At 29.1% G+C, this 24587-nt stretch overlaps 1 protein-coding gene across 14 annotated transcripts; it reads right to left on the bottom strand.

Moving 5' to 3' along the window:
- Nucleotides 1-315: 315 nt before the first annotated feature.
- Nucleotides 316-24223, bottom strand: LOC138938402 (serine protease inhibitor 3/4). 14 transcript variants are annotated; one of them, XM_070305328.1, is made up of 9 exons: nucleotides 24115-24223; nucleotides 18453-18580; nucleotides 17850-18029; nucleotides 17377-17587; nucleotides 16841-17055; nucleotides 16485-16679; nucleotides 16268-16403; nucleotides 11658-11809; nucleotides 628-645 (listed from the first exon to the last, which is right to left on the bottom strand). In XM_070305328.1, the coding sequence occupies exons 1-8, from the start codon at nucleotides 24194-24196 to the stop codon at nucleotides 11667-11669; spliced, it is 1290 nt and encodes a 429-aa protein (XP_070161429.1). In that variant the 5' UTR covers nucleotides 24197-24223; the 3' UTR covers nucleotides 628-645; nucleotides 11658-11666. The 14 variants fall into 14 exon arrangements, with proteins under 14 accessions (XP_070161419.1, XP_070161429.1, XP_070161420.1 ...); XM_070305329.1 differs by lacking the exon at nucleotides 628-645 and adding an exon at nucleotides 5372-5387; XM_070305327.1 differs by lacking the exon at nucleotides 628-645 and adding an exon at nucleotides 11227-11317.
- Between the last annotated feature and the right edge of the window lie 364 nt (nucleotides 24224-24587).

The following is a 24587-nucleotide window of genomic DNA, read 5'->3' as shown; positions in this document are numbered from 1 at the left end:
TTTAAATTCTAATTAATTCTAATTAACCTTTTTGAAATTTCTATATAACTTATATAAGCACTGAATTATCAAGTAAGTAGCATCAAGGGAGGAATTCATATATATAAAATATTTTTCATACATCTGGCGAAATTTAACATCTAAAGAGCTGATATTTTCTTACAGAATTAGAAGGGGGGGGGGGAGGGGGGGAGATAAGCTGCAATGAAAAGACCAATCTTTTAATAAATAAATGCAGTGATTATTCATTGAAATAATTCATGTGTTTAGTTTTATATTTTTATATATTGAATTATCATTTTCTCTCTATTGTGATTAAATATAATGTATGTTTATTTGCGCACATAAAACATCTGTTAATTTACTGGTAATTATGTTATATAAAATTAATACGATATATAAATACGTATAATATTATTTCTCATTTTCTATTACTATCACTTCATTGAGGTAGTTGCAATAGTATTTCTCAGAGACAAGACTCTCAATATTCAGGATTAACAACATGTCCAACGAAAAGCGATATCACTTCACGGACACCCGTTTCTTTGTTTGTCGAGGAAGTTTTTATTATATTATATATGAATGGACGGTTTATATCGAATTCCTCTTCATAAACCATAGCGTATCCCATTACCAGAATATCTGTAACATAATCATTATAAAGCATCGGAAATCTTATTAAATATCGCGTTATGAAACTACACATTTGGAAGTCGATATTTATTTCATCTTACACAATTAGTATTTAATATTATATATTAGATATCTCACACAATCGCAAATAGCACGCTATATATAGATAATATCTAATATACATATATATGAATATATCTTTTAATAATTAATATAATTTTAAATATATTTTTTTGTGAGAATATTAACTCAATATTTTTATACATATTTCACATGTGACAAGCATAACATATAAGGAGCATAGCGCATTAATTAGAACTCAATATAATGAAACAGTATATTGTTATACGATAAAAGCGAATAAACTCTAGACAAGCGCGAGAAGTGCCTCGTGTGTATATCGACAGATTGATGCTTGTTAGATTGATCACCGATGATCGATGATTTTATACTTAAAATATGTATTGTCTTTTTTTCTCTGAGGGTATATGTAATTTCCATATATATATCAGGATCGTAATTCCTTTGAGACCTGCAACATGTCAAATCTTAGTAGAAGCCGATAACGATACCTGAAACAAATTATTAATTGTATAAAATCTATCGTGTACAATCTCTCTCTAAGATAATCATTGTAATTGCATCTTTAGACTTGCGGCTTATGCTGTTTTGAAAATGTATTCCAGATACTTAAGGGAATACATCTAAAGCGACGGAAAATTAATATAGTGATAACTTGATAAAATCAAATAATGCTGAGTGATTTTAATATGAAGATCGCAAGAAAATTTATCGGAATGTTATAAATTATTATTATAATTATTTGCGATCCTTGATTAATATTTTTAATTCTCGAAGAGTATACATATAAAAAAAATGTTACGTTTTGTATTTTATATGAATGTGTATTTTATATGCAATCCCGTTATGCAATTATTATATACACATATGTGAGATATATATATATATATATATTAGAAACAACAATTTTTAGAATAACCCTTTATTGATTTTGACAAAATGTCAAGATATAAATTTTAAGAATCCAATTATTACAAAAAGTGAACGATCGTACGAGATTATTATATAAACGATTCGACGTAATTGTTTCGCAACTCAATACAATAATGTTGTATCGCCAATTGCCACGATCATTCACAAATTCATCTATATTGATAATTTTAATAATTTTCTTTCTTAATTATCGGATGTCACTTGGGTGACGATTCCGGCGATCAACGGTATGTAAGCTTCCTCTTTTGGTTTTGACGATACGATGCCATAGAAGAATGGATGGTCGACATTAAAATCCTGGATTGGATGATTGAGTAAAAGGGAGAATTTCACGAATTCACCTTCTGAAACAAATCATCAGTCCCTAAACTATTATGCTTTCATTTTTATTATACTTTATTTTTCCGACATTCTGTTGTTCGAGTGGTCCCCATTACATGCGTTGTAACAATCGATATAAGAATCTGTCCAGGATGTAAATTTCCATTATACGGTTATGCAATTTTGTCTGGATATATATCATTCCTATTTCATGCTGTATATTATGTTGTTGTACAGTTAAGAGGTAAACAGACTCGATCGCGCAAAAGAAAACTAGAGGATTATATAAGATAATGCGACAATAAATCCGGTAATAGAAATAATTATGTTTTGTTAAACAAACTTAAAAAATAACAAAACGAGTTTTCTCCTTTGAAAGAAAATCTTTTCGTTCCATAATTTTAAATATCGCTTCTACTCCTCTTTAAACTATGCAACGATTTGTATATATCATCGCTCAATTTGCATGCTTTTTTATAAGAAAGTTACTGCTAACAAATATACATATGTGTAACGCAATTAAATAATCGTAAAAAAAGCAATAGTGTCCCATTAACAGGCATTTATTTACTATTATCGTTTCGATCACCCAAATACACAACCGAGTATGTGCTTTCTTTTAGTTTTGTAATTTTTTTTTCTTAAATCTCTTTCTCACCTTTTTTTTTCTCTTAAATATATGTTAGTCAAATTAAACTTATAAAGTGTCATCATACAATCGGTTCGATGAAATGTCCAACGAACAAACTTATGATATTACTTCTGAAATATATTATCTAATCAATTTTTATAGATATATAAATATCTATAAAAATTGATTTGATAATATCGTAATAAAAAAACGGACGATTCATATTAAATTCCAAGCGTCCTGTGTGGACAGTATGTGGAATTTCGTCCGTTTTTACATCCGAAACAATTATTTACTTATAGCATAAAATATTTTTTTTATCGATTTTTGTTCTTAGATACTCCATAACGCGTCATAATGTCGCGTTGCTTCATCTCACGGATAACATTGTTATAATACATCGATATCGATGGATTAAACGCTCGAAAGGAGACGTGACATCCACAAATAAATCCGAAATAATTCCGAAATAAATCTATGCTAGCAAGTATATAATTACTTTCAAATTAAAAAAGTTATTTTTACATATTAAAATATTTTTGGACATTTCGAGTATAAAAATGACCAAACACATTATTATTTATATTTTTCTCTTTGAATATGGAATTCATGAAAATTCGTGAAATTATATATTGGAATAACATATGGGCATTGCGTTTGTACGTATATATTTGTAATGAAAATGTGTTGCGATATATCTACATCAATTAATTAAATAAATAAAGAACTGTTATGTATTCGTTATACTTTGCAATGAGACAAACGACTCAATTTCTCATCAATTTCCCATCGATCTATTTTGCTTTCTCAAATATCAAGTTATACGCATTTTTTGGAGAAATTAAAATCTTATTAAAGGAATTTGTCTCTATGTTCGTGTAGATATATTTGACAGTGCTATAGCGCGCGAACGGGCAATCTAACGAAAAGTTGACGGATCTGTTCGGATCGTATATTGGAGAAAACTAAAACAAATTGTTAAACAATGCAATGTAATATTTGCTGATGATCGTTCATCATCTCACTTATAACACAACCGATTTATACAATTTGCGATACATTTTTACTTTTTATTTTTATTTTTTATATCCAACATTAGTAAATCTTAAGTTTATGATTTGTTGAAGCAATATATATTTTTCAAATATCTTTCTTCGATTCAATGTGATGTAAATTTTATTAATATTAAATTTTATTATTGTTCAATATTTTTAATAATTAAAAATGGATAGTTGTTTAATGATGAGGTTTATGATGAGTGTTTGTATCAAAATTGTTATTTTTATACGATTGCAGTCATAAAAAATCACTCAATTATATGCAAAATATATATATTTTTTTTTTAATTTAGTTAAAGTACTAAAAATAATTGAGAAGTTTGTACATTCAGAAGATGCAATCAAGTTCGAAGTTTTTGGGCAATTTTAATTATTGAGACATAATTATGAGACTTAATTATTGAGACATCAGAAGATTATCGAAATATGGAACACACAATATTTGTACATTGACAGCACAGCTTAATAATAATATAGCATTACCTAAATATCAATAGAAGTATTCTGAAAAGATATAGATGTCATTATTATTATTTACTATTTAGATTTAGGATATACGATATATCCTTTAAATAGTGACAAGAAACTAGAAGTTGTTTTAGATTTGACTGATTTGATAATACTATAGAAAAATGGACGATCAACTATGAATATTCCTTCTTCTTGGATAGTTTTGAAGACCAAGTTCATTCCTGGAACACATTAGGATTCACATAGCAACCATATATGACAAAAATCAATTCTTATTGATTTTTGTTTACTATACATAAGAGAGTAAAATATAATAAATGATAAAAAAATACATACTTGCGAAATAAATTAAATCAAACACAAAGACACGTATCTTCCCAAGAAAAATAGACAAGGGAAAGAGGAAAGAGAATCTTTGAAAAAATGTAGAAATGTGAAAGAAATTTTAAAAATCGTAATTGAATAAAAATTTAAACATAAAGAGAAAAAGTAACTGATACGTAGCACAAATGTAGAAAATATAGCACAGAATATAATATTTAATGGATTCATCAGCGATTAATTTTAATACGAAATGTGGCAAAGTAAATATTCTACAAAATATTTTATTAATACGATTTAAATTATAAACTATTTTAATTAACACAATTTCAAATATACTATCATTTGCTTTTATGTGTAAAAACATTAATGTATACCACATATTTTTTCTAATCATATATAATCAGCGTACAAGTTTTCGGAGACTATTTGAATATCCTTTGTTATGTTTTATAGAAAACGTATTATAATATCCAAGTGTTTTTTTGTTTGTTTTGGATATAAAAGATTTACAAGATATCGTTAGGTTTTCTCTCAAAAAAGTTATTAGGCTTAGTGAAAAGTTAATCATAAGAGTGTTGTGTGTTTTTATCAAACGAAAAAATTAGAGTGATAATAATAATATATAAAATATATACACAATATTTTAAATGTATATGTATAAAGATATAAAATAATTACGTATAATAATGTGCGTATAGTGACTGACCAGATATCAATGATTGCTATAATCCTAATGCAGAGGTCATAATCGGCACGATATATGATATTTTAGGATTATTAAATTTTAGGCTTAGCAATAATTCCGGAAAATAGCACGACGCGTTGGCTTCCAGACTCTTGCATTTGATTGAGTTTTACGATTGAATAATAAAACGGACGATCAATAGGGATTTCTACGCTGTAGTCCAAAGATAAGGCTACCGCGGCAATTCCTGAAAAAAATTTCATTGGTGGAAGCGAGAATCTGACTAATTTTCTTCTTTTTCATATCAAATATCGTTGTCATTATTTATGCGATTATTTTAAGGAGGAACTGGACGAATCAGCCACGTCAAAAGTTAATAAATCTAATACATTTTGAAATTCGTGAATTTGATATTGCACAAAAAGCACTTTTAGCTTTTTAAAATATAAAATTATTAATTCCTTTTGTAAGCTAAAGTAAAGATTTGCCATGTAGAATAAAAATTTTCCTTTTCATAAATTTTTGTGTACAGTTTCTATAAAATTTCATGATACAATCGCTATCAAAAAATTAGTTCGATATAAGATAATATAGATAAGTTTGCCTTGTGCAATGTCAAATTTATGAGAATCTCAAAATGTATTAGATTTATTAACTTTCGACGTAACTGATTTATATCCAGTTTCTTCTTAATATAATTAAAATATAAATGAATGATGAACACAAAACAGATATGTTATATATCGAGAAAAAGGAAACAAAGATGATAAACATCAGTTGTTAGCTATTTTGTGTTTCGCTATAAAAACATATGCCGTTAAAAAATTTAATTCACTAAAGAGGTGAAAGAAAAGAACAAGAGTATAATTGCAACTTCATAACCATATACACACACACACACACATACAAAACATTGATAGCATGCAATATACACAAATGCAATTATAACGATTTCATATTTTGATCTGTAGATCTAAGAATACTGTAGTTACGAAAGATTACATTTGCCTGTCAGGATCAATTATCATTTTGACCATAGTTACTGCGAACTTTAATTTTATGCCATTAACATTGAAGAAAACAACTGTAAAATACGGGGGGCAAAAATATTAAGATGACTATGATTAATATTAAGATAACTATGATAAATTATCATCAATATCGCAAAATTATTCTGATGATAACAATATCATAGCCAAAATAATTACAAGTATTATGATAAATACTAATGTGTTGAACATTGAAAAAGTTGGAAAAAATGAAATAGAGGTCTCTATATTACGTTATTTTATATCAGATTATTGTGTTTTATATATTGTGGAATTGTATTAATGTTTATACATACACGTATGTGGATTTATTGGGTATTAATTAATAATCAGGTTCGATTACATATCCAGAGAACAGCGTTACGATATCACGCGGCTCTGTTTGTACGTGTGTATTGGCGGACTTGACGATGGCATAATAAAATGGTCGATCGATCGAAACGATAGTGTCGATCTGATAAATTACTGCAGACTCGACTAACAGTATTACTGAAACATATTGATTACGCAATAATAACATGTGATTCATCATGCAGTTTCTCATACAGCGACGAGTGTCGAAACAGACACGAGTAATGTTGCAATGGGAAATACAATTCTTTATATTCATTGAAGATGAAATCAATTTACTTCATAATTTTATTATAATTATTGTCCTTTGTACGCTGATATGTCAACAGTTATTAATCGTCGATTGCGCGTGAGATCAATGAATACGGATGTTCCAAGACATTCACTCAGTGATAAGAGAACTTGATAATTAGTGTTACTAGTTAATTCTGCTAATCACCATAACGAATTCTGTTATTTTCTATAGCGGGATAAATAATAGAAAGTATGATGTATATAATCCAGTATATATTTTTTCAGATATTGGTTTAATAGTTTACGTTAGATGTATGCAAAATTTTATAATGATATCTAAGCTTAGAACGGAATGACGATTGATGATAAACTGAATAACTGATTTACGGATTATGAATGAGCCCGTTAAATAACGTAATGACGTTGAGATTTTTAGAATTTCTGTCTATCTTGACAATAAGATACGCGAACGGATGATCGATCGAAAGCATCTCCGGCGGTGAAATTGATAATATCGAGATTTTATCCATGACGATCGCTGAAACATATAATTGAATATAATAAAAGCGCATATAAAACTCCGTTCATTTGTCAACTCATCACCAGAACGATATATATGACATGTAAATGTGATGCATAGATGCGTAAGAAGTTATTATTTTATCATTAGCAGAAAAAAAAATAGAATCCGAATGTAGCAAGATAGGAAGATCAATAGAGAAAATAAATAAAAGAGAAATGTTGAAATGCAGAGACGTTAGATAGGAAATAATAAAAGTCTAACGCATTCTGGATTTTTTATTGCGATATTATATCGATCATTGAAATCGTCGTTCTTCGAAGGAAGATAATCTCATTTAAAGATAATCTCGTCTCTCTGAGATAAAATAATACTGCTGTATGGCTTGTTAAAAAGTCAATGAATTCTTAAGAAAGTTTTCAAGCGAGTAAATTATATAGATATCAAGAAACGATATATATACTCAAATTCTGATTTTATTACAAACCCGCTATTAATTTTGGCGTTTTGTTTTAATCGTTGACATTACTATTATAAAGCTATTATAAATGCTTGATTTACATTTCTTGTGGCAAAGTAGGAGGTTCAACTATTACACTTGAAATAAATCGATACAATCTTCTTTTTACCGATCGCGTAACACGTGGCAATAATCAAAGGTTTGTTAAGCTAAAATTAGATTTAATAAACATTAGAAGTTTGTGCAATAAATAATATTCATCTTGGCGAATAATATACCGGTGTAATAATATTATATATGACACGAGAAAAACAGAGAATTACTTTATTTACTTGGTACTTGAAATATTTTTATTTATGATTTCTAACAATCAAGAATATATTGCAAATGGATCACCCCTCAGTTATCTATTATTTCTATATATTATAATTTAATATATAATCCTGGCAAGTTCTCTTAATATATATTTTCTATGTATATATTAATATAATGTTATGATAATATGCAGACTAGATGTGACTAAATTGTACAAGTGGTAAACATAATAGAGATTAAGTAGTAGAGATTAAATATTTTTCTCTTTGTCTCTTTGGTTTCTATATGTATGTATATGTTACGCACATATGTATGATACTATATCTGTATGAACTTTAGATAAAAAAAAGATTTATGTACATATATATTTGCAAACTCTATTTTTTATGGAATAATTTCACACGAAAAACGAACATGTCATCGTAAAGTGTTTTTGTTGCACATTGCTTCTATTTGTACTAGTATAAAGCATTTTGTCGCAATATCTCTCTTCAGTGTGCAAAATGGATTTGCAAAAAATGTGTAAAAATATTTTTTGTTCTCTGAAAATTTGGTAATTAAAATAATTTACCTGGAAAGTCGTCGATGCTTTTATTTTTATCAACAAAAGCGTAATGTAAGTATCATAAAAATTTGTCATGCGACAAATTTTAATCGGAATCACAAAAAACGTTTAATAAATTATACCCACGTACGATTCTCTCTCTTATAAATTGAATTTTGTTAAAAGAACCGTTAAATAAATTCAAGCCTCTATTCCAAATTTAAATATTAATAGAACTGTTAACGATTAATTAGCCTTTATAATATATATCCACATATGTAAAATATGTCTCTATATATTTAAAAAAATGTAGCGAATAAAAGAGTAGACGCGCGAGAATTTTTGTACCGATATTAATAAGAAGTTGAAAAATGTTAAAGTAGTAATTACAATATAAATATATCATCAACGATAAAAAACAAACGCAGATCAACTCTGATCAGACTATAATTAATTACTTTCAGCGAGAATTTTCAAAATTATTCATAAGTGGCGTAGAATATTATTTTTAGATTCAAGCAATCTATCAAAAACCAAGTGTACTTATGCATGCGTACGATTTATATTGTGATCGCTAATAAGTCGGTACGGTAACTGTTCCGATGAATAGCGGCACAAAGTCGCTGTTTCCGGTCTCCCGATGAACCCTGATAATACTATAAAGGAAGGGACGATCAATTGTCACGGTGGTCGTTATCACCAGACAGCGTAGTTCGATCTGCACTCCTGGAAACAGATCATCGGATTGATCGCGCGGTAATCGCGACGAGATAAGGACCAGTATGGTTATTCCTTATTTGCCTCTGTGATGTAGAAGGACGACACAACAAAAATATCAGCATGCATCTTACTAAACTACAATATGAGACGAAACGCAATGTCTAGCCTACACCTAATGTGCATTAACTAGCGATAATACTAGATTTGAAATTATCACAGGAGTCACCGATCCTTTTGCGATATCCCCCCCCCCCTTGCCCCTTCAATTAAAAAAGATAATTACATTGTGTCTACATTCTATGTAGATATTAATTACGGGATGCCCCCAGAGCTACTATATCTTGCAGTCCGATAATTATCATTAATCAGAAGATAGCATATATATGCTATAAATGACAATTGTTTCAATGATTAGCTATCGAAAAGTGTCCAATGATTCTGTTTCATCCTTCGTATTACACAGATCAAATTTGGATTTCCCAGAATTATAGTGATACCTTTGTAATACGAAGAAAGATAGATAAAAAAAAAAAAAAAAAATCAAAGCAAGTTGTAAAAAACACATTTGCTAAAAAAAGCAAAGATTTAAACTGTCTATGTGGATGATACGAGAAGAAACATTACGAATGTGATTGAATGAAGAATTATAAGATGCGAGCTCTTATGACCTTAATGTTTTATTAAAGATAGAAAATGGATGATTCAATGATATCTGTGTAATGAAGACATACACACACATTGAGAAAAGATTAAAACAAATTAAAAAGTGAAAGCAAATATTAAGAAAAATTGATGAAAAAGAATTATTATTTATTTCTGTTATTTCAACGTAATGATTTATTTATTACACGAAGCTGACAAAATATTTTTCATTAATTTCACGTAAATATTTATTTTATCTCTTTTCCAGGAAGATTATTAATTCGTTTGAATTGAATTGATTCAAACAAATGATTTAAGACAGTTGCATCGAACGATATCGTATTTAATTATCCTGTAACCTTGCAACATCAACACGCAATCTGGAAGAATATCATGGACTCGCTGAAGGTTCAACGACGAATCCGACGAAGAGAGATACTATGTTGTACTTAATGGCGTAGTAGAAGGGTCTGTCCGCGTTGAAAATTAATGGTACGCGTGGAGGAGCCGGAAATCCCGGAATGAATATTACATCTAGAAAAAAAATCAAGACCACAAATGGGAACTACTAGGTCGGCCTACAGATGTTCTGTCATGCGTATCGTCGCGATCAAAGCGATTTTGTTGAACACAAGAACACAGACGATGCCAAAAGTCTTTTCGCATCGTAGGATTTTTACGATCAAACAATAAAAAATTTGAGGATAGAGGTACGAAGATTATATGTGTATCGTCTATTTTATCACGTCATGCTGAAGATATCGCTGAAATAGAAATTTTATCGATTCTATTATTTTGCTAACATAGAAATCTTATCGAAATCGTAGAAAATAGAAATTTGGAGAAAGTAATAATAATATTTCTGTAAGTCTTTTAATAATTATATCTTCTGCAGGATTATTTTCTCAAATCTTTTCCTCCTGAGAGGCAAAGTGTGAGGCGAAGTATGCTTTTAATAAGACAAGAAAATAATATGTATACTTAATCTTATATTTAATATTATTTAATCAAAGAAAAAGAGGTAATTGATTAATATTTATAGCGCATATATATATATATATATATATATATATATATATATATATATATACTCTCAATACTTAATTAATAAAATAGTTATTTAAATCAAGCACAGAAAAAAATACATATAGATGATAATTCATTCGCTATCATCGCTAAGATAGTATAAAAACAAAAGGAAAAAGCTTTCTTTAATCGGTTATTGAATTCGCAACATGCCCATTGAAGAGTGAAACAATACTGTGCTTAATGATATAGTAGAAAGGTCTATTGACATCGAAAATAAACCATAATGGCCTGGACTTCCTTATAAGTTCGATTTCTAGAAAAAAAATATATGTTGGATATTAATTATATATTTAAATCATCAAAATTAACACACACTCGACAAAAGCGATTATAAATAATATTTTTATGTTATATTGAAAAAAATGTATGTTAAAAGTCGAGATTATAGAAGATAAATCTTTTATTATTGTAAGAAGCATCTTGCCATTAATAATCTAAATAATTTCTTCTTCTCGTTGCAGGCACATATTATATTTGCGTATAATCTTATATGTTATCTGTATGTAGGTGCATATGTATGTGAGTATAAAAGCAAAATCAAGTTAAGCAATTAGTTTACGCATTCTAGATGAAAATAAACTGCGATAGCCTACTTTGCTCATTTAGACTTTTGGCTCGATTATGTGACCTTCGAATAAAGCCACATTTGGCGAGTTATATTTAATGTAATAGTGGAACGGCCGATTTACGTCAAAAACTGATGGTTCTGGTTTTACTAGCAGGCTAACTAGCATGACTTGTATAACTGCAAACATAATATAATCATCAGCTTTGATATACTCGTCTGAGGAATTCTTTCATCGAATCTTTTTCGCTTGTGCGGAACATAAATGTACGCTTTGTCATGCCGTTTTTCATCCTTCATCATAATCTATTGCTAATAATAATAGCTTTATTGAATTCAAAAGAATTCATAGTATATATAAAATTAGGAATAATTATGCGATAGAAGAGAAATGCGCATCAAAAGACGAGGCGGCAAATCTACTGTGTTTCTCTAATTGTAAGTAGCACGATTAGAATAGCTGCGAACTATTAATTATACTTAATATCAATAATCAGATGTCGCATCAACGATGCTCTTTCTCAATATAACTAGTGCACGAATGTATGCTTTGCATTTTATTCTATTGCGAATTTGATTCTCTTCTTTGTCGACATTCTTCTCGCGGGTTACTACCGATTGTTACTGTTAATAGCGTTTGCGTCGAATTTTTCCAAATTTTCATGTAAAAATTCTGTCATTTGGTAGATAAATCTCCCAAAAATAGAGTGATAATCATGTCACAAAGAGCTTGCGAGATAATCGATTACTTGAAAAGTGTGAAAGAGTTACACTGAGTAGCGATCGCTAAAGAAAAGAAGAAAAAAAAAAAAAAAAAAAAAAGAACGAAAAGTGAAAGAGAGAGAGAGAGAGAGAAAAAAAAAGCAGATTAATAGGCAAGTCTTACAGGTTGTTTAGCCGCTATACCACATTTTAATGATGTTTGCATGTTTCATTAATTTGTCGGATCATGCACGTTGCCTCGGAGTAGCTCGAAATTTGACGCTCGCACTACAAACGAGAACGGCCTGTTCGCTTCGAAGGTCACGAAATCAGGTAGAAATCTTCGGCTGCTGATGCCTATCGGAGAAACGTCAAATCCCGCTATATAATCTTTTACGATCAAATTTGAAGAAGCAACCAGGAAGCGTGTCCAAGTATTTTTAAATGGGTTCAAGACACCGGAGAGAAAGTGTGCTTGGAATTTTCATTTATCATATTCTCGAAAAAGATCTTATAATTTTAATATAATTACATATTTGCGTACTATAATACTTAATATATTCTACGTATTATATATGTAACTACGCCTGTTACAATACATATAACAGGATTTTTTACATTATTGGAAACATTATATTATATGATATTGATATTAATTCACGTGATATTAATAATTTAGAAAACTAACAAAAAATATTATTGATATTAAAGTAACTCTATTACGCCATTTATTATTTTCTATTCCCAACGAAAAGAAAAATTCTATGGGAAAGAATAAAATAAATATATGCTATTTATTATCTTCTATTTCTAACGGAAATGAAAAATCTTATAGAGAAGAATGTGTGAAAATTTAAATTGATAAAAAATAGTGTCTTTTGAACCGATTTAAATGCACTTTAAATCCTCATAATGGACACGTTATATGTAAAATTTGGCAAATAGGACTGAAAAAAAATCAGCTAAAAATAATCAGCAAACGCAAAGAAAATCGATTACGAGAAAAAAATTTTCAAATTCATTAAATCTAAAAGAATATCTATAAAGCGAAAGTAAACGTTTGAATAAATGATAAAAAAATATGCATTGTGATTTTCATTTTTGTAAAATTGTCAAAAAGATACTGTTAATATTTCATACTGTTTTGTATTATTGAATAAAATTCCTTGAGAATATTTTTTTTTACTATCAATTATACTTATTCTTAAACAAATTGTCAAAATTGCAAATTTGTACGTAGTCAATCTTGAAGAGGGTTTAAATGATTAAAAGAATTTAAGAAAAAAATGTAATTTACATATAAATATAATATCAATCTTAAATCTTGTTTATGTATCGTATATATCATATTATTCGAGATATATATACTTTATTGATCGTAAATTATAACCTTATAGTTCATGTACTAATCAAAGAGTTTCTGATAGAGTTGTTGAGTGAATTGTATCGATATGGATAATAAAAAGATATATGGATATATTAAAAACAAAAGATCCTCGAATATTCGCGTCTTCGTCACGTTTATATAACGATAATATATATAAAAAGGATATCGATTACTATTTTTATCTGATTATTGTTTTAATGCATGCAAAGATATAAATGTGCATCATCACTACCACAGAATCTTCGTTATAAATAACGCTAGGCCGTTGTATTTAACGATCGCCAGGAAAGGATGATCGACTTCAAGTGTAATAGGCTCCAACGGTTTCCAGACAATGGAAAGTGGTCTGACAGAGGCACCTGTCAGAAGATGATTCCTTGCATCAATTATTTGTTTTAATGAGCGAACTCGAGTGCCCCTTTATACGCCCAGGATACAGATATATGTATATATATGAAACGCTCAAATGAGATACTACTAATGCGAGGAAGTTTAATCTGGAGCGCAACTAATTAGATCCGAGAATGCAGGAAAAAGAAAGAAGAGCTTGGTATATCGTGATAACCACTCATCCTGTTGAATCAATTAATTTTGATCAATTAATCTTTCCAAAAAAGTGAAATTGCTCGCCTCTTTTATCTTCTATATATACCTCATATATTTTCGGAAAAATATTACTTGTATGTGTTTAATTTTCTAATCGAGATTGCTATTATTTATCGTATAAATTCCTTAGTCCTGCGTTTATTTATGCCAATTTTTTACTTGCGTAATCGAATTAAAAATAATATTTTGTATAAGAAGGCGAATCTCTCTCTCTCTCTCTCTCTCTCTCTCTCTCCGAATTGTATCCGAATCCGTCATGAAATCAAGAAAGGTCTGCTTCGCCGTAATAAAATTGCACAGTAAAATTACGTAGCGAAGAGTGACGATAGTAACAGGAGTTTTCAGTTACTTCTCACGATAAAGTATAATAATTATGACTGGCTTGAAAGATTTTCTCTCAAAATTTCGTTATCCCTTCCTCTCTCTTTTTCCTCAGTGGAATTCATTAGTCTGAGATACTATTGCAGTTAAACTTGATTAATATGATTAAATGGCTTAATACTACTCACTGCAACAAGATTTTGTATTCATTTAATATTACGAATACAGCAGTTACCATACGGTTATATCGTTATCGTCGTGATTGTGAACCGCATAACTTTAACATTAATTTTAATTCTGACAAAGATGATTTATAGACGTTGAGATGGATATCAAATCTGTAAGATCCACTTTAAACGTAATTTCATGTCCAGAAATTCTGAGTTTCTATTGTCTCAGCATCACTCGCGGAATTTTCTTCAGAAATCGGAAAAGTTTGTAAAGCCTTAACTTAAATGCGATATATTGTATTTAAAATTCTTCAAATTTTGAATTTGTATCACTCGATTTTCAATCGTTTATATAATTTTTGTAGGAGAAAGCTATTCGCAATACGAACACAGGCTATGTTTCTGTACTCACCGTCAGGTTTTCATGTTAATTACATGAAAAATGTAAATTAAATACGAAGATTTTTCGAGTATCGCTAGTCGCAACACCGAAACGTTACGCAATTATTATAAAATTTCAATTTATAAGATCATTATAATCCAAAAACAATAAATTACATAAATATCAATGCGGTTATAGTGTTATATAATTGTCATTGTCTGATGCAAATAATAATACGAGCAATAAATGCATGTGAGTAAAAGGTGCACGATCAAACAAAATGCGATGCAGTGTGGTAAAATGCGTGTTTACAGTGCAATAATATGCCCGCAAAAGACAATTAAGACATTGAGAAATGCACAAAAAAAGAAAAAAAAAGAATAATGAAAAGAATAGTGCCGATTAACAAATATAATACGTCGACATAAAAAGCAAATACAAGCAAGTATAAAAAGTAAGTATGTCGATATAAGAGCAATATTTAGCTATCACATTCATGTCAGCTTAAAATAACGGCAGCGTACAAAGTTACGTACATCCGTGCTACAGAAACTCCGAGAACAAAAGATTTGGAATTTTGTAATATTAACAACGTCAGCGCATGCACAGGTATAACGAATCGCCTTTAAAACAATTTCTCAGAGTTTCCCAGAAGCGAAAAAGAGTTTTGATGTATTCCAAAAATAAAAATTGGCGAAATACTATCTTGCTCTTAATATGAGATTATTATTTTTTATCGTATTTGCTATTATTTTTCTCCTTGATCTGTTTCCATTATAAATCACATTATTAAATTATATATTTTATAGTTTTGTTGATATTATAAGTAATAATATTTTATAATAACAAAAATATTATGAAATAATAAATTGATAAAAAATGAAATAAAAATAAGAGATAATAAAATTCGATAAAAAATCATAAAAATATTTGTTTAAAGAAAATTATTTAAGTTGTGAATTAAATTATTTTCATAACTAGGTTTACCTATATTGAAATATTCGAGAGATAGTATTTCGCTCGATTTTAACAAACAAGAATGTGCAAGAAATAAAACAAGGTGTACTTACCAGTGACGGCGGCTGCCTCGCTGCCCTCCTCGTTAACTTCAATGAAAGCTTTTTGCACGACTTTGTCGATTTTTAGAGCTACGTCCGAAATGCCATTGAAGTTGGCGGTATTACTGAATGGCTCGGAAAGACCCAACTATAATAAGTAAGTGATAATTGCATATAAGATATCTGTGAATCGGATTAATCGGATCATCCGTAAAACGTTACAATGTACCTTTGTAGATAATGTATTTCCAAGATCTAGCTTGGATTCGGTCTTGAATTTGGGCAGATACACCCGGACTTCACGCTCGTACGTTTGGGCAAGACGGACATTACAATCAAGAGAAACTGCCTCGAAATTATTGATCAAAGCAGTGAGACCATCGATTTTATCGGGCAGGACAATCACCATGCTGATCTCTTTGTTCTGCAACAATAAGAATAAATTCATGAAGCTTCCCGTGAAGACGCTATGAAATGAAGATTTTCGGAGAAACACAGCAAAATTTAACATATTTCAAACATCTGAAAAAAGAATCTCGTTTTTTAATATTTAGGAAATTTCAAAATTTAGGAAAACAATATTACCGCGTATGGTAACTCGATGCATTTAGCCTCATGTTCCGGCAACTCAACGTATTTATAGTTGCCCTTCCTGTACATAGTAGGAACCTGTTTTACGTTATTGGCGTTAATGTGAAACGGGCGGTTGGTGGTGGCTTTTGGGTCGAATTGATGAGCCCAGTTGCCCTTGAAGTACACGGCATTCGCGAGTACCAATGCGAGAGAGGGATCCAAATCATCTATAATCAAAGCCATGTACAATATTCACTATCGATTCAATAAATTACATAATTTTAAAGAACTTGATCGATCTTTTATATTGTATGTTATTTCAATAAGTATTGTAATATATTATCTCTCTTATATAATATATATTATCTAAATCTAAATAGTTTAAGTATACATTACTTTGGCGAATTACTAATTTTTTTACTATTTTTTGTTATTCTATTTTTTATATTTTAAATTATTTGTGCAAAAATATAAAATAAAAAAAACTGAATTTTTTCGATCGCCATTATAATTGTATAAATAGACACGAAACATGAATTGTTCTTTACCAGCTTGCACGATGCTGTCGATGTGGTTGTTGGTTTTTTCCTTGGCCCAAGTATTGATGGTATCCGCAGCCTTCGCGCTTTGACTAAAATCTACCGAGTCGATGTCAGAATGGTAGTACGTCTGGAGATCTTGTTTGTATTGCGATTTCACTGGGAAATCTTTGCCGATAAACAGCTTGTTAGCGAGCTTCAAAGTAACATTTTCAACATTCTGCAAAGAAAATATTCGCACCGTCTTAATCATTCGAAAATTAAATGTCAAAGCATATATTGCGAAAAATGACTTTAAAACTAATTCAATGGATAATTATATTCTATAATGTAATCTGATCACGTTTATATTTTATAAATATTATATTTTTCGTAATGTTTTCTGATTCTTGAACATAGAGGATTTATGTTTTATAAAATTATCAAGTTTTATGAACATATATTCTTGTACAATATACTATGTATAATGTATGGATAATTACGTTCAGAATATCGATGAGATTCTGAAAGCCGTTCAGGGTCTGCGTCTTCGACGGAAGATGAAGAACATCCCTAAATTGTGTCTCAGTAGTTCCGGCAGCGCCGTTAGCTGCCATGCTTAAAGCGATATTGGCACTCAAAGGAGAAGATATCAGATTGTCCTGCCGTTCTTTTGCAACAGTCTAACAGAAAAAAATTATGCGCTTTGAACATTAAGAAATTAGAATTTCATCCTAACAATATAAAATTAATTTGACGATGCGTTTGTACCGATTACTTCATTACCAAATTATTGACCATTTAACATTAATTGTGCCGTATTAAAATTAATATAAATTTATATATTGTAAATATGAATTGTGAAACCTGCTTTCTAACAATTATTTTGTTGATACTATCAAATTTATAAATGACACTCAAAAAAAATTGTATTATATCACAATAAAGTCTAATAAAGTTTTTTTTCTCTTTAAGAATATTTAATTTTATTATAAATATTTAATAATTAATTAATTTTATAATAATAACTCTAAATAGAAATTTTTAATAGAATAACTAATTCCATTAAGAATATTTAATTCTATTAATTAAATTCTATTATATACCTTGATGAATTTGGAAGAGAATAATTGGGCGCCCTGAGAAACAGCTTGAAGGGCTTCAATGCTTCCAGTTGGAGTTGGCGTTGCCATGGCTGATGCAAACAGGCAAAGTGCCAAAAGAGTTTTTTGTACTGCAATAATAAAAAGAAAAGAATTCGATGATAAATGTATCTCAAAATTCAGTATATTACTTAACTATAATATTAATTCAACTTTGCGCTCCAAAACATATCAATTTTTTATATACAATATTAACAATGTAAAAAATATATATATATGTTTAAATATTTCGCGTTTATACAATTGTCCTGAAAACAATAAATATCACATTATTCCTTTCATCCAATTCAATATACTTTTTAATATAGTAATATATCGTGTTGTTCAAATTTAATGCAAAAAGTCGCTTTTAACGTTATAGAATCGCTGCCGAAAATTAAATGCATGTAAAGGTCGTATACAAACCGAAATAAAGTCTCGTGCAAGTGGTTCAAGGTAAACATGAAAGTACTACCACGAATCTTTCATGTACACATTCAAGGTGTAATATATGAATCTTTTAAAAATTACTGTGTAAACATTACAACAATTCAAAAGAGATAACAATATAGTATCATTATTTCTAAATATATAGTAAAACAATACATTATAGATTTTAAGAAAATAAATATTTAGTAATTTCTGCTCACCTTAATTAAAATATTCAATAAGACTAATTATTAAATTAAATTACAGATTTCTTTTTGTAAAAAAATTTATATAAAGGCTATATATTCTCTCTAAGTCATAAAGTATTAATTGACATCTTCTCTATATATAATTTTTATTCATAAATATATATTATAAATTAATTTTCTCCAGATTATGGTTCTGCCATAATTTGCTATTTTTCTCATTAAATAATTCCGATGATAAATCATGTTTCTACATTTAAGTCGGAAATAATGACTAGTAATTATATTCATATTTATGATTATTATGCAATGTAGATATTCAAGAATAATACTGTAATAATGGAAATAATTCTTCTCTCACGTCATTATTACGATCATTATTACGGCATTATTCTTTTACGGATATTATTAGAAATTCCGAGATAAATGTAAGGAATTTGAATTATAATGTTTTCACGCATGCATCAATCTATACTTTTGGAAAATACAGAGAGAGAGAGAGAGAGAGAGAGAGAGAGAGAGAGAGAGAGAGAGAGAGAGAGAGAGAGAGAGAGAGAGAGAAAGAGAGACAGAGAATAGTTTATAATTCAAAATTAATTAAATAGCATACATAGTATTATTAAAACACGAGTCAAAAAATTATGATAATAAATAATTTCAAATGATTATGCGATTTGTGTTATGTATAATACAAATATTGTATCTGTGCCACAATTTAATTTAATAATAATAAAAATATTAATAATTACTTTTTCTTTCCGTATTTCCACTTTGAGAATTTTTTTAAATAATTTATCAAAATTAAAAATAAAGATATTATTAAAATCTGTAATATTACGAAAAGAATATGTAACCAAACTATATAGTATAATGACTAATTATATAAATAATGATTATCCAGTTCACGAATATATGAAAATTCAAAGTAAATGACTCAAGCCAAACATCGTTATTTATTGTCATCCTTAATTGCACATAAATCTGTTCTCGACAGATCACATATTGTGTGTTTGCGTTTAACAATATAACTATTAAATTGCGTAAGTCTCGAAGAAATAAGTTAAAGATATAGCAATAATTTAAGACGTTTTTTTTTTTTAAGACATTATTATTTCAATCGTCTGTTTTATTTCAATTTTTATATAATTTTTATATATGACATAATTACCACTGATAAATCATCAAAATTTAAAATTAATTATGGTCAGTAAAGTTTGTCAGAAAGTGATAAAGGCCGCAATTAACAAAAATAAGAGCAATGATATTGAAGTGATAATAGAAGATATTGCTTAATACAGCAGATATATACGCGACCTCATCTTATCAAATAAATGGAGGGCAAAAGTTTGACAATTATGTAATGTGGTCACGATAAAGATGGTATTGGACGCCGCGATGTCAACACACGGGTTAGTGATGTAATTTTAATATATAGAGTGCAGAATTACCGAATATTTTTCTTTCTAATTATTTATCTCAACCTTCTTAAAAGTTAATTAAAAAATTCATTTCTCCAAAGCTTTAATGAAGTTCTCAACAAGAATTAAAAGTCTGTTTTAAAATATGGATGGATAGAGATATTATTTTGGTAAATAATGAATTTAATTTTTTTTTGATAAGTACATGGAAAAACATATTTTTCACATCAAATATAGCGCTTATTTTTAGATTATCACGACTAAACAAGTTATCATTTTTTTATGTGTTTTATCTCAAACTGTTTCAAATTTAACTAGTTAATGATACAGTATTTCGTCATTTATTCATTTTCTAACCCGAAATTCACCGCAAGTCATTAATCTTCTCAGTCGCTTTTAATTCAACAATCTGATAATCTGATAATAGAAACAATTGCTCTATTCTGTATATTTTGGCCTTCAGTGTTTCCTATTAAAAGAAAGAGAGTCCGGGAACATTCCGTATACTCAATTGTACCGTTGCGCAATAATTTCAAAAGAATATAAAATATATATAGCTTGTCGCTATGCGCTAACGCGCGCGCAAAGAAATCATACACGGTATTACGTGCTGTTTGTTTAATGATATTTATCCATATCTTCAATTATTAAGAAAAAACATTGTTTGTGTGATAACGAGTAGTAAATTAAACACGAAATTGCATAAAGTTATCATAATGTTTGTTATAATGTCTATGTTTATCATAAATATGACAAGATTATTAGCATGAGAAATAAAAGTTTTAAGAAAGCCGTTGTCCTAGAAGTATTTCATTATCTGGAAATAACATTTTTTTATCTAATTGCAAAATCGCAAACAATTTGATAACAAGATAATTAACTCTCAAAATTGTTTAAAGTAAGAATCAGTCGATATAAATACACGTGACGAGATTTTCTCATATTTAATGAGATGTAAATAACAAATATTTCTTTCTCTCTCACGAGAAAATGACTATGTCATTAAACTGATATTTTCTCATCGGGGAAAACCCATCAATGCGCTAATGCAACAATCTCGTTATATACACGACTAATCATGCTTGACGACTGTATATAATGTATGAGATGAACAAATCTTATAAACACATAGAAGTATCTCTACTGTCATATAAATATATTTCATAAATACATTTTTCATCAAAATTTGTTGAGATAAATTTACGGCAGCAATCTTTTTGTGTACAACAGCTTTCTCGGTAGTAATTGATAATTTCCACATATAAAAAAAAAAAAAAAAATGAGAAGAGAACTAATTGCTTTTAATAAGACAAATATTTGTGTGAAAACATCGGCGGAATAATCGAGATATAATTGATTAATCAATGTGTTATAAATGTATACCCAAAATGACAGTATATAATTACATTTTGCTTAACAAAAATTCCCAAGTTTATACATTTCTTTTCGTTAGAATCTTTTTTTCTTTTTTTGATATTGACGGTACATAATTTTGTTTTATGACAATAGTTACATATAAGTTGCGTAATTTTATTTTACGATAATAGTTATGTGTAAGGAATTTTTACAAGAGATTATTTTGTGATTTTAATATAAAGTAAAAATAAACGTCGTACTAGTCATTCATATATCGTGAATTTGAGGAAATATAAATCGATAGTTATATGATTATTTTAAAATGTATTTTGTAAAATAAAAGATTTTTTAATGTAGCAATAAAATTTTAGTAGATTCCTTATCTTTTGTGTATATAAACGTTGAGTGCAAATCGTAAACATTAAGATTGTGATACGACAGAAAAAAATCCACGTGGGAGTATCAAGAGTTGAAAGAACTCGATAATTATCTCACTATTTAAGAGATGTTTTATCTTATTTATTTGTATAATACTAAAGAGAAAGAGAGAGAGAGAGAGAGAAAGAAAGATAAAAAAATCGATGATAAATTTATTATCAATATAAATTAAATTAAGATAAAAAGATCAATATTATTCCATCTAAAATTTATAAGACTTTTCTTATTTCTATCCTTATTCGTTTTCAGCTCCCCTCTTTCCCCACATATACACATATGAAAAAACAACATAATCATATGGAGCATAAATTTGCATACTTAATGATACAATTAGATCATATATATATTATAATCGCAATATATCGATTCTGACGTGGCGATATTAATTAATACTGATAATGAAAGAAAAGTTCATACTACGCAACTCGAAGTGAATCACGACAAATGAGAATTGTATCTAGAGCTCGTCGGTGCGGCGGATCACCTTGGACCTAATATCATGAGGGAATTACGACTCGCCGAGTCGCATTATCACCGGTTCGACAATTTCGTATGTATCGATAAGACCTCGTCGTCAATTAAGAGAAAATTTGGCGAAACATCGATAACGGCGCACTTATGCAAAGATCAGGTTGGAGCTATCGCGGCTACAGGATTGATTGTATGCGATAGTCTATTTGATTTTGTTAATGCAAAAGAAAGAAAATGAGAAACTAATTAAAATAAATCAGAGTTCTACAATTGTGTTTCAGATCTTACTTTCTCTCATTATTCATGTTCGCTCTCAGTCTCAAATATTATTCATGGCTTGTCACTTTCCTTTCTTCGTTATATTTTTAATTTTTAATTTTTGACGTCATTTAAAAATATTCTTTTTAGATTCTTGGGGAAAGAATAAATCAAAAAAAATTTTTTTATTACACATATAGTAAATCAAATACACGAAAAAGTTGAGAAAATGTTTGGAAATACAATATTTAAAAATATGTTTAAATCAAGATCTGTGTATGCTGTCGAAGTACGATACCAAAAAATTGATTTTTATATTGTAATTTTAAAAATTTAACGCTTATACGTACGAACATAAAAATCAAAACAATAATAAAAGTGGTATGTGTCTTGAATGTTAATGGTCACAGACATACACACAAAATTAGATAGATAATTAAAATAAATAATTGAATTATTTGCTTGAAAATAATATATATATGTTGTGATAAATATAATTAGTTCGGTGATCTTATACAATGTTTGATAATTCTATAGAGAATCATCGCTATTGTATATATATATAATACCTTATAAAATAATGAATAATTTCCTAAAAATACGGATTAATCATTTTCAAATCCAAGCATGCTAATATGCGATGTTATTATAGATGATATATGTATAACAAAAATTGACAGTTCATACAAGACGTTTACAAAAAATCTTTGTCGATCTAAAAAAATTTAAAAATCAATATACTAAATGTTCACAATTTCGGTATAATATTACTTGGTTCGATTTTCGATGCATAGAATTATAAAAATTGTCTTATATATTGTCTAAATATATATGAAAAAGTCATTTTCGTGTATCTGCAGCCTCAAAATCTGCGAACGAAGTCGAAATTACACCGATTACTGATCTGTATTTCGCGCATTTTGCTAATTTATAAAAGATCAATCAAACTTGCTCGCGTCCGATATTGATGGTAAATCGAGAAAGAAATAATCGCGAGATAAGAGCAAATCGGATTAACCAACGTTGCTCTCGATTGATGAATTTACTTACGTATACGCATCTTGTCTATCGAGAATTCGTTTGCTTCGAGCGTCAAACGCGTACTGCGAAGGACAAGCCGGCGAACGAACATGAAATAGCGATCGTTGGTATCCCGTCAGGAAAATCCCAGAGCTCGTCGAGAGAAGGGAGTCTGTCGACGTAGATGATCGTGATGGTATGACCAATCGTGAAGAAGCGCGCGTTCGAGCGGCTCAAATTGCCGTGGCACCTAATCGATCTGCGATCATGACCCTGAGGAACTCGTACGCGTTACATGCTGACCCGAAATAATCTCGTGGGTATACCATATATATATATATATATATATATAACATAAATCCGAAAACGTCATTGCATTCGACAATCGCTCTGCTTCCCTTTCTCCTTTGCCTCCGAAAGAAGCTGACTGTCGATCTATCGCGCCGATCGTCGACTTGGATCGCGATCAAATCACGAAAAGAAAACGTAAGACGACATGTTTT

The sequence above is a fragment of the Polyergus mexicanus genome, unplaced genomic scaffold, assembly GCF_030449975.1.
Source record: "Polyergus mexicanus isolate NDT 795.1 unplaced genomic scaffold, iyPolMexi1.0 SCAF_12, whole genome shotgun sequence".
NCBI classification, from domain to species: Eukaryota; Metazoa; Arthropoda; class Insecta; order Hymenoptera; family Formicidae; genus Polyergus; species Polyergus mexicanus.
Note: the sequence above shows the minus strand (reverse complement) of the source record. Positions and strands in the feature narration are given on the sequence as shown.

Bases quoted from the DNA above. Each gene is read 5' to 3' on its own strand.
- LOC138938402 (XM_070305317.1), bottom strand. From the start codon at position 24,196: ATGTTCGTTCGCCGGCTTGTCCTTCGCAGTACGCGTTTGACGCTCGAA. The intron at 17,056-17,376 runs GTAAAGAACAAT...CTTTGATTATAG, and splicing joins CGACAGCATCGTGCAAGCTG to ATGATTTGGATCCCTCTCTC. The intron at 16,680-16,840 runs GTAATATTGTTT...TTATTGTTGCAG, and splicing joins GCATCGAGTTACCATACGCG to AACAAAGAGATCAGCATGGT.